Raw genomic sequence first — 12,426 nt, forward strand, 5'->3', positions numbered from 1 at the left:
TAAAATATTTGCTGAAAATAGTTTACATAAGTATAAACGCATGCAATCAAATAAGAAGATAACGCAAACATGCTTTCTTTCGTAATGTCGAAAATTCACGTTTTATAAATAAAAAAGTTACTATTGGTAAATAAATGGGTACAGTCGACCCCCCTATAAGATATAGATACGTTCCAATTTATTAGGAATCCGATTTCTTACAAGTCGTTCCAATCACAGCCCGACACGTGTCAAGTTTACGGACTACGGCTGATTGAAAGGTTTTCTTCCATAAAATTAATCGATTCTACACTAATCCGACTCAACATTTCCAAAATACGTATATTTTTTCGTAGTTTTATAGGAATCGTAATTATAGGGACCGTAATTATAGGGGGGTCGACTGTATTTATTATTGTTAATAATGTGTTTGTTGCACTTCCTTATAACGCGCAGTAATGTATTGTACAGTACATACCAAAGCTAAACAAAAATGTATTATAACACCTTACTTGAGTAAAATTTTCAATAGCCTATATACATTAAAATTCGGGTGGGAATAGGGAAGTGATGTATCATGCATAATTGTAAATGCAACTTCTATATAAATGTATTATTGTTAATATAATACGAAATATTTCCAGAGAAACTTCATTTGTGGGTATAATTCAGATAAAGAATTATAAATATTAAACGTGTTTATATAATGGCATAAAAGATTCTTTTGTACAGTACATATGAAACTTTTTTTTCGTAAACCAGATTGTATCGGTGTTATCATACAAATGGGCTTAAGGATTTTGAATGAATAATATTGTAAGTGATTAAGCTGAACCTATCACCTTTTAAGACTTTATAACGTGTTAACAATTACAGAATTGTTCATGCTATATTAATTAGTAATATTGTGTAAGTCACAGCGACTACTTCTTACCATTCCATTTGTTAAACAACTTCCAATTTGCAATTCAGGAAATGTTTTTCGGAAACGAAGATATTCCGATACCATTTTGTTACCTATGGGTCGTAAGAGAAGTGAAATTTGTCAGTGGTAGTGTCAAAACTAATTTATATTTAACATTTAATGTAATTTGTTAGTTGAATATAATATAATTTAAACGCACGAGACGTTTAATTAGTGAATTAGAAGAGTATTAATAAACTATTACTATACGTGAGTACGGCTGATCCGGCAAAAACTGGTCAATCCGATAAGGCTATTAAATCAAGGCTACCAGAAATTCTATACAGTACTAAAACATCTGTATATTTTAAATTTGCAATATAGCCTAAACAGGCCTACATAGGCAATACGTGTGTGTGTATATTTGACAATTTATAATATATTTATTGCACGAGTAGAAGAAACACAAATTCAATGGCACAATTAACGTTAATCAAATAATTGTCGTCAAATCAATTGAAAAATATTTTATCGAATTTGCTAAGCAAACCATCGATTTTAACATTACAGTTTTTAGTGGAAGTAATTTACATAATATAAATGCACATAATCAAATAGGAAAATTACAGAAACGTTCTTTCTTCGTAATGTCCAAAATTAATATTTAACAAGTAAAATCGAATCTAACCTCTAAATAAAAATTATCAATTTTGATTAATACGTGACGTGTTTTTAGAATTTAAACATTCGATCTCATTCATACAATTCTCATTATATTCAATTTTACGTCTTTTCATTTTCAAAAAATTACACGACAGAGAATCTATTAGACACAGAATAACTGGAAGTAAAATTATACTATGAAAAAAAGCAAAAATAACCATTAAAGTTATAATTTTAGAAAATACGACAAACTGTTCAGAAGGACCAAAATATAACACCGAAACACTCAGTAACGTAGATATACATCCTTGTAACACTGGGTATCCAGCAGCATATAAACAACTCTTGATTTTCTCGTTCGGTGTTTTCGTTTTGCAATTGATAAACGCGTAAGCCGTATGAACTGTATAATCTACACAAAAGCCCGTACACATTACTAACGATATTAATGCAGTTGTATTCACAGTCACATTCCATAATGACATGTATCCAATCAATCCGACTTGAATAGATACAACAGTAACGGCAACAGACAGAAGAAATAATATATTTGGGGTAAATAATAAAAATACTGCAATCACTATGGCGGCCGCAGAAGAGATGGCTTTTAAGCAATTTGAAAGGACATTAATATACAGTTCATAATATATAAATCTAAAATTGTATGCGATAACAGGAATTTTGCTTTTATCGGCAATTTTTCTTACATTTTCAAAGAAAAACTTTTCGTCAGTTCGAGATTCTCCATCCAAACTGGAAACGATGAATCTGGATGCAGTAATTTTATCACTTTTTTCGTTAAAGATAACGTCATTTCTAAACCGGTTTACTACTTTTACTTTCAAGAATACATTTTTAAAAGCACTAATAAAGTCTTCGGAATCAGTCAGATTGTAACCAGAAAGCGAAAACTCTGCAACTGGAGATTTAGTAAATGCCAGAAATTCTCTCAGCCAACTTTCTGTAATGGACGAATCGGATATAAATGGAGCAGATTCGAAACTTTTCAGAAGATCTTCTATGTCATTTTGGACAGTTACATTCGAATAATCTAATGGCTGGTTAATAATTATTTGAACTTGATGACTATAATTAGAAAAATACTTATTTTCAACATTTAGATAGTCACGCACGTAAGAAGTGTATGCAGGAAATTTAGTTATGTCTTCTCCTTCTTGAACGAATCTCATACAGTATATTGCACCCGATAGATAAATGACGAACATAGAGATCACAGTAACTTTACTAATTGAATTTCCAAGGACTTGGCCTAAAATTTCACCGAAGAATACCATGAATAAATTTTTTTCGTTCTTTTCTTGTGACTTTACTTCTGTCTTTTGTTCAACTGTAAGTAAAAATTACATATTAATTGGGAAGTTCTATATGATTCTTGAAATTGTAATGTTTGAATTTTTATTACTTTAATTTTAATGTTATGTTATAAGTGGCAGTTACCCTGATAAAAAGTTATCTTACTGGAATGATTTCGTTTGATTGGCCAACAAAAGATAGCGTGCAGCTTATACTTCTCTCTGTATCCATCTAAAGCCATGAGGCCACCAAAAAACAATAACTGATAAATATAGTCAAACACGATTGACAGAGCTGCATAGGCGCTGAATATATGAATCATTTTGTATGGCGTTACAAATCCCATGCAATATGCAAGAAGATTGGTTAGAGACGTAATAGTGATGGACACTGCAGCTTCGGCATATGCTTCTTTCATTCTATGTGGAACGGAAGCATTAACGTCAGTTCTTCTCCACGCAGCTATCAATATAAAGCCATCGTCGACACCAACACCTGAAATTAATTAAATGTTAGGGCGCGTGCTGACATGCGATATTCGCCATTAGTCGCCAAAATATTTGTTCCTATGTAAGCACACACAGACCAGATATGATTATTATGAGCATCGTTTCGTTGCGAGAACAACGAACGTTGTTCGGAATCTCGGAAATAAAGAATTCTCAAACAATAATTTATGCCTTCACTTTTATAGTTATTAGTAATTGGTATCTGTTAGATGGGGGAAAAACAGACTAATAGAAGAATATAGTAAATAGTAAAAAATAGTCACTTCTACTTTTTTTAAAAAAAAGTTTAGATAGTGATGACAAAGCTATTATCGAATCGCAAGTAACGATGTAAAGATCCTGTTATTAATATGTATTATCGCGTATCACTTGCGGGGTCAGAAAATACGATTTTATTATTTATTAGCATTTACCACTGTTTTCGAAAAACTCACCCATATTCTCAGAATTCTCAGATTTTAAAAATAAAATTTCCTAACAGATGGCGCCACACAATTTTAAAGTTTTACCGAAAAAGTTACACAACTCATTGTTGTAAACTCAAGTTACGCCCTTTTAATTAAATATTGTATCCTGAAAAAGTATTTAATTGTCTATTGTAAAAGGACAAGTACTAAATTTTGAACAGTATTTGAATACTTGCTTATAATAATATATATAGAAGATTGTGTACGCTAAGAAATTTAATAACAACACAGTCTAAAATAAAATAATAATGTTTTTAGTTCCTTCGGATAGAGCAATAAAAGAAAAACAATAAAACTCTATTAAAAAGTCAAGCTACGAGTTGCTTAACTTTCTAGGCAACATCCGTGTGACGCCATCTGTTTAGATATTTTATACTTTTGATTAATATAATGAATGACAAAAAGCTTAATTTTGAGAGTTTGGATAAGTTTCATAAAAACATTTGTAAATGCTAATAACGAGTAAAATCGTCGTTAAGTCCCATCCAACTAGATATATGAAACACGACCCCCGAAATTCCTCCTACCTCTCCACCTTCAACAGCGAAACTTTAATATAATCAATCCCTCTAATACACAAATCTCTCTGCAAGATTTTAGAAATTTTCGAAAAAGAAACAGGAGGTATTAAGCTTCAAAGAGGGTGAACAATAACGTGCTACACACAAACACAAACACACAGATATACTGTACATACTAACATCCATAAATACAGAAAAATCTCCCTAATTTTTTTTTACNTACGACACGTGACTCTCTCTATCTCCCCACCCCGCCGACCTTTAACCTCCAAAATTTAACAGCATAAAACCACGTAATGCGCAAACCTTCCTGCAAAATTTTAGAAATTTTCGACAAAAGGTACAGGAGTTATTAAGCTTCAAACAGGGTGAACAAAGTCTGCCCCACCACACAAACATGCTTTCATACAGGGAAAACCCCATATTTCTTCTGTATGTTTGAAGGTCTCCTAAGTAGAAAAATGTAAAAGTTTTGAGGGGTCATTTTTTGATTCCAAAAATACTTTCTCTCTTTTACGTATAAACAGTAAAAATAGCCAATATTATAAGAAATTTGACGGAAAGAATAACTAACAAATCCTGAATAAAAAAGAAATACATTAAAATTCTTATCAGGAAGCGAGTAAATCTGAATGGAATTCTGTAAATATAAATTAAAATTATTTTAAAATATAAAATTTCTTAAAAACATACCTAAAATTAGAAAAAAAACCATGACATTTATTGCTGCGTAATCCACTTTGCAGTAACACAGGAAACCAAATGCTGCAACAGTTGCTATGACAGGTGATGCGCAACCAGCAATACCCAACCATGGTTTGCTAATGAGAGAGTCAGTTGACAAGCAAGAAACTGCTGAAAATAACAGCATAATCGGACCAATAATTAAAATAAGAGACAATGCACCTTCACCTACTCGACTAATTTCGTCGTCGGAAGAGCGACTTAGTATTTTAGAAATTTTGGTACTGTTCAAATTAATTTTTGACAAAGTTTCTAAACACATTTGTTCCCATTTCAGTGCCATTTCTTTCTTTTCTTTCGTGCTGCGGTCCGTTGCGTAGATCAACCTAATTGCGTTGGCATCTCGGATCATATTTTCTTCATTCAAAGTTACCCCTCCAAATTCTGAAGCAGACACTATTACTTGATTTCTAGTTATATCAGCCGGATATCTGCAAATAGACTCATTTAAACATTAAACAAATGTAAATATTAGCGATAGTTTTAATTTATTTTACTCTGGCGAATTAGCTGAAAATTGCGTAAAAATATTTATTATCATTTTGATTAAACAAATGTCTTTATTAACGATTTTTCCATTATAATGAAACTTCGATTTATCAGACTTCGAAATTTACGGCAAATTTCTGGTTCGAATGTGATATGTAAACTTAACACCCTGTTAATTTTCAAATGGTTTTTAATCAGTAAGAAGCAGTTATTGATTGTGACATCGTAACAATACCTGACAGCAAATTTTAATCATACTTTTTAAATTTATTTAATTTAAAATATATGCTGTCCTCTCAAATTAGTATTGTTAATATTTTCTTGCCCCTGTATTGTACAGTACGTCATATAGGGTGGTTACAATAAAGTTGCCCTACTCAGACGTGTATAGAGCTTTTCTCATTGACGTATTTTCATCAAACTTGATACATACGTTATATAGACCACGGGGAAAAGGATAATGCAAAAAAATTATTTAGTTCAAATGGCATGATAAAATTCCCTGTGACTTTTGGTTGTGGTGATAGCTGAAAGATTGTGTCTATAGAGAAGGCATACGGACTCAGCCTGAATTGAAATCAAGCATAATACTCCACGTTGCTGCAATTCCTCAAGAAATTTATCGGACATGCTATATGGCGCTTTGAACATGTGATTGACGAAAATGGATTGCACATTTAACAAATATTGCGAATAAAAACTTTTAACGTGTTTCCATTTTGTGTTTCTTGTTCTTCGTACGCCATTTTTTCACCTATTGATAGAAATTTGAACTAAATATTGTTTTTTTTTTTTTTGCAATTTCCTTTTCCCATGGTCTATATAACGTATGTATCAAGTTTGATGAAAATACGTCAATGAGAAAAGGCTCTATACAGGTCTGAATAGGGCAACATTAATTATAACCACCAAAATAACATGACTTCCGGTTACGTCGTAAGTTAGTTAATCGATCATTTTGCTCATCTTGCCTTTAAACTTTTCAAATCTGCTCTGGAAAGTATGGTTATCTGTCAAAAAATGACCCTCTCCGAAGACTTTTACACTTTTGGACACGAGAAAACGACGAAAAAATTGTTGGGATTTTTCTATATGCATTGATACCAGTGTGTGTGGTGGGTACGATTTTGTAGCTTAATAATCTCTGTACCATTTTTTAAATTTCTGAAATCTGGCAGAAAGGGTTATTTAGGAGATTAATGCTGTTAAATTTTTGTGGCTAAAAATCGACGAGATGAGGATATATGAAGGAGTGACGTGTCTCGACAGGATCGAACTTAAAAAGATTTTACATGTTATTAGCATTTATAATTAAAAAAAAATTTAAAACTCAACTCTATCATCAAACTGAAGCCTGTTGCAATTTATGATATGAAAATATTTTATAATTAAATATCATAATAGATGGAGTCGCACTGAAATTGTAACTGTATTGCCAGGAAAGTTAAGCATCTCGTTGCTTGATGTTTTTAACGCGCATTCGGAAAACCTATTTTATATTACTAACTTTCGGCTTTAAATGCCACCCCTCTCCCGTATTAGTCAGTTAAGTCGAGATTTTACTGTATTTTGTTAATTAATAAAAAATTAATTCTTAAAACTTTTATTACAGTAGAGCGTCGATTATCCGAAAGTCAATCATCCGAAACATCAATCATCCGAAAGAATTCCAGTCGGCAAATTTAAATTTTTGCCAGTGCTGTGGCGCTGCAATCTTTGGCTATGTCTTGGGCTACTTAAATATTTTACGTTTTCGATACTAAATTAACATGTGAAGTATAATTTTTTATTGTTTTTATATTTTTCAATATATTTATTTTGTTTGTACAAAATAAAAAAATAATTTTTAACGATACAATAGTCTTCGTTAGGCTTAACATCGACGAAAATTCAACGCGAAGCGACACGCAACGGAGAAAAATGTCAAGATGGGATAAATTAATATATTTTTTCGTACATTATCGGTTATCCGAAACATCGATTTTTCGAACAACCCCAGTCCCCAATTGATTCGGATAATCGACGCTCTACTCTATTTTATAATGTTGCGTATTTTATTTTTACAGGTTTTAATGACTTATATAACTATTGTATAAGTGTATTTTATAACTAACGAAACACAAAACTGCGTAATTATTTTTTTTTCATACGTTAAAAAATTTGCAATATTGCACAAATTTGTATAAAGCAAAATACTTATACACAGGTAGAATACATTACAAAGTTGAAATTTTATAGGAAAAATATCAACTTACTTGATGTTGTATGTTCCTTTTTTGATATCATTTGTCTTTCCTCTTAAACTCAAAGCAAGATTTTCCTGGCAAATATTCCTCTCAGTCTTACAACATAAATCTTTGTAACCGACGAATGCATTATTCCAGAAGATAGTGAGATTTTGTATGATTTCGTCAAGTTTGATAATATCTTCTATTATTGATTCCTGTAATACAGAAGTTCCGTTTATAGGCGTAGCTATTATTGTTGCTATTGCTTCCAATCTTGTCATTCTTCTAAAATCACATTGTGACGCGTTCGTTGGAAAAATGGATTCAATTGCAGCTCTGTCAATTCGGCTTCTTGCATTAGATGAAATAAACAAGTGTTCTAAATTGTTTTGCAATGGCACATGCAATAGACCGGTTGCTAAAACGAGCGACGTTATAAAAGTGACTGCAACGTATATTTGAGGATAGCAACCGACATGATATCCAATACGAGATAATGTAGTAGAGACAATTCTCCTGATGGTTTTATGCTTGATTTTCATTGTGAAGAAGTAAAGTAAGTGAAAAACTCTGCGAAATAGATTTTTATATAAAAATTATCATTTTCTGAAACCAACACTTTTAACGAAATAACTTATTGAATAATAATATGAATTTATTTAAAGCTGTTAGTTTATAGCTATATGCATAATTGTGTATTAGATGTTAAAATGAGTGTCTAGTTATAAGAGTTAATACAAGATATTTAAAATTTTAAATACAAAATTTTAAATTTACACAGTTAAAATATATTTATTTATAATAGTTATTTTTATTATTTAAAAAGTATAATGAATGCAAAATCATGTAATCTGTAAATAAATTTTGTCATATGAAATAAATAAAAATCAGTTGATTGTGATTCCGAGTGTAAAGTTACAGTTTCGTTTTAAGATTGAACAAAGATCAAAATAATAAATAATTAATTACAATGTGAAAGCTCGGATTTAAAAAAAAATTATAAAAGAAAAACTATTCGAAAGAAAAAAAATCATAACGGATATTATTATAACTTTGACCACGGACTTGCTTCCTTGTTTGAGATAACCCACCAAATGTGTCATCGAGAACTTAACAACAAAATTGGAGGTTTACTTTAGCAAAAACGGGCAATGGAGAAAAGAGGGAAGACCCCAAATAAAAGGCAATATCTGATGACCACACTGGGAGTTCGTACGATAGAAGAGACCGTCGCCATCGAAAGTTCGCCCTCGCTGGAGTTGCATTACCTGTCGGATACCTTCCTACCTAAGTGACGTTCCTCTCTATGACGACCCCCCGTCGCCTGAATAGTCAGAATATCAAAATAGCAAGACCTTGCCAAGTATACCAAAACTTCCATCAATTCGTCGTGTCTTTGACCCAATCTGCAAAGCAGCGCATCCTTAGATACTTTGCAGGGTATCTATGTGAAGTTTGTGTGAACAAAATATTAACATTAAAAAATATACAGGGTGTATCAGAATGACGTTTTAAAAATTCGGGAGATTGTAGAGGATAAAATTTTGAACGTTTTGATATAAGGAACCTATAGCCGAAAATTTGGACTAAAGTGTCTACAGCGGTAGGAAGTGGTTGACCGCACTTTGATAACTACTTTCCGTCCGTTGACGTCATGTTATTGCTGCGGATGGAACACTGTAAACACACAACTACAGTGGTCTAACCGAGCCTGTGTACAGTACGTTGTGTACTAAGTGCTTGTCGTTCTTGAGGTCAACCCTCGCATCCACTGGCTCTGTGGAGGGTAACTACACATTTGGAGAACTTGCTAATATGCATTTGTGTTATAGTTAAGCTCGAGGGAATGCCAGTGCAACATACCGACCGCATAGAACGTGCAAAGTGCTGTAGAAACTTTCTATCACATTTCCGGCTATAGGTTCCTGATATCAAAAAGTTCAAAATTTCATCCTGTACAATCCTCAAAATTTTAAAAACGTCATTTCGATACATCCTGTATAAACTGATAACCATAATGTTCAACCTTCCAATTGTAAACAGCCTATGTTTAGGCTAATTGTAAATAGCTTATCTATATATATAATCGAGATGGGTTGATAATAATAAGCGAAGAGTCCAAACGGTTAAGAGTTGAAGGTTGAAATTTCGTACACAGTTAGGGATGTCATGAGTATGTACACTAAGAAGGGATTTTTCGAACTTCTCCCCCGCGTGAGAGAGGTTGTTAACACTTCCCCGCAGGGAAGTTTTAATAACGGAAGTGTTAAGAATGGAAGTATTAATAGTGGAAGTGTTAAGAGAAAGCGACGTACAAGATTTACAGGGGCAATTGCGGCTTTTTGCGTTTTTGCGGGAACTCGAACATATTTTTATATCCATCTAAAATTTTTCTAATTAGTCTGAAAACAGGGGGACCTAATTCTTACATTCTGAGAAAACAAATAACATTGGCTATAATGTAATAATCTTAATCTTTGCTATGTTTACTTTTTGCCCGAGCAACGCCGGACTTATCTGCTAGTAGTTAATAAACGGATAATTGTTATTGTTAAAATTGTGTTTGGTGTACGTCCTTAAAACGTGACCGTAACGTCTAAATACGCCTAAAACGCCAAACGCCGTCTCTCGTGTCGCCTCCATCCAAGTGCCTAAATACGCGACCGCTTGCGAAAAAAGGTTTCTGTGTCTGACCTGACGAACCCTCGGTCCCATGGTGCGGAAGGATAGGGGGCGCTTCGCGCATTGTCTCAATAACAAAACAAATAGTTTATAGACGAAACGGTGAGAAAATTTGATATTAATTATCAACAAAGCGATTAATTAATAGGTTTATGTATGATTTAAATTATAACATAAATCGTACGCCCTTCGTATAAAAGAGAAGTATATATTAAATTTACTTACCTCGTGCTTTTCAGTATTTAACTTTGTACTGGAATGAATTTAATACATTAGTTAGTTTATCAAGTCATAGTTCAAATATAAACATTTTCTGATACAACATTATCGAAAGTCTGAAGTACAAAACTACAAATTATATAATGATAAATGTTTTTTAAATATAACGCGAGCATTTTAAATGAAAATAATATGATACTTAAAGACATTTAAATAAAATTTCTGAAATAAATGAGTTTTAGTTGAATATCAATTGTAGTATCACGCTACGTTTTTAAGGATGTACTGTACACTACCTGATATAGGCCTACAAGTGATTATGAAGAGACTATAACTGTAAAGATATGACGTCAGACTCTTATTTGCACGGACTGGTGATTTGTGTATTCTCACACTGATAGGGATTTGTTCGGAAATCGATTCTATACTAACGCATACTTGTCATACACATTAGTTCTGTACAATTTATAAGTAAAATTTTTGTACACAATTTCAGTCCGTGTACTATACATTTTCGTTTCCGGGGCTACAATCTGTTTCCCTTTCTATTAGAACTTGTACAAACTCTGACAGAAACTCTGACAGAAGTGTTTGAACATGATAAAAAAAAAAAATTGTTTAAGAAATAAACGTCTTCCAACACTAGAGGAGTTATACTTCAACACTTCAATCAACCTTTACAGCTCCAGTGGTATTTGTTTACACCTTAGCAAACGTTTTCAACCTCATCGAGGTCTTCATCAGGCTACTTTACTTAGGAATTCGAACGCGTTTGGAACGGAACGTATACGATTCAAAATTTATAAACCGATTAAGAATACTCATGGAACGTTACGCACGCGCTAAAACGACTGTAAAGCACGTGTAATATCAAGTTTGCGTAACGGTGGAAGCAGACGAATTATACGCACTTATTAATGGGGATGAGTAGTGCGTGGAAATTATATCTAGTGCGTGAAAGTTTTGTTATGAGGGAACTCATCCCCATTAATGAGTGTGTACGTATAATTCGTCTGCTTCCACCGTTACGCAAACTTGATATTACACGTGCTTTACAGTCGTTTTAGCACGTGCGTAACGTTCCATGAGTATTCTTAATCGGTTTATAAATTTTGAATCGTATACGTTCCGTTCCAAACGCGTTCGAATTCCTAAGTAGCCTGATGAAGACCTCGATGAGGTTGAAAACGTTTGCTAAGGTGTAAACAAATACCACTGGAGCTGTAAAGGTTGTTTGAAGTGTTAAAAATTGTTTAGTTTAAGCTCAATTTACATAAATATAAAAATGCAATATTCAAAACAAATATGCATATTTTGTGTATTGAGTTATTAAGTGTTAATTACTTTAATTTCAAATGAATAAGAATTCGTACATAAAGAAGTTTTGAAAAAAGAGCATTACAACAAGAGCAATAATAAAAAGATCATAAGCAAAATAATAGAAAATAATAGAGGAAATGGTGGTATTATGGAACACTGCGAATATTATGGAACCACCCCATTTCGAACTGATAATAAAGGCGAACTGTAGCGGAATGTGGCTGAACTGAACTAGGCAGACATCCATAGCAAGGGGAAAACCCGTTTTACTTTAGTTAAACAGTTGTCCGTATTTAATCAGCAAATTTGTTTTTTTCAAAATTCGCAAGTTTTGAATGCTAAGTGAATTTAATTATTTTTAAAATATAAATCGTATAGTTGTAGGTT

At 32.6% G+C, this 12,426-nt stretch overlaps 1 protein-coding gene across 2 annotated transcripts; it reads right to left on the bottom strand.

Annotated features, from left to right (window-relative positions):
• Positions 1-1,395: 1,395 nt before the first annotated feature.
• LOC111629730 (patched domain-containing protein 3-like) lies at positions 1,396-11,575 on the bottom strand. 2 transcript variants are annotated; one of them, XM_023373630.1, is made up of 5 exons: positions 10,726-11,575; positions 7,846-8,388; positions 5,051-5,532; positions 3,005-3,355; positions 1,396-2,894 (listed from the first exon to the last, which is right to left on the bottom strand). In XM_023373630.1, exons 2-5 carry the CDS (start codon positions 8,358-8,360, stop codon positions 1,588-1,590), a joined length of 2,655 nt encoding a protein of 884 aa, XP_023229398.1. In that variant the 5' UTR covers positions 8,361-8,388; positions 10,726-11,575; the 3' UTR covers positions 1,396-1,587. The 2 variants fall into 2 exon arrangements, with proteins under 2 accessions (XP_023229398.1, XP_023229399.1); XM_023373631.1 differs by having other exon boundaries at positions 3,026-3,355; positions 10,726-11,574.
• Positions 11,576-12,426: the final 851 nt, after the last annotated feature.

The sequence above is a fragment of the Centruroides sculpturatus genome, unplaced genomic scaffold, assembly GCF_000671375.1.
Source record: "Centruroides sculpturatus isolate CEXI.00-Female unplaced genomic scaffold, Cexi_2.0 scaffold482, whole genome shotgun sequence".
Taxonomy (NCBI): Eukaryota; Metazoa; Arthropoda; class Arachnida; order Scorpiones; family Buthidae; genus Centruroides; species Centruroides sculpturatus.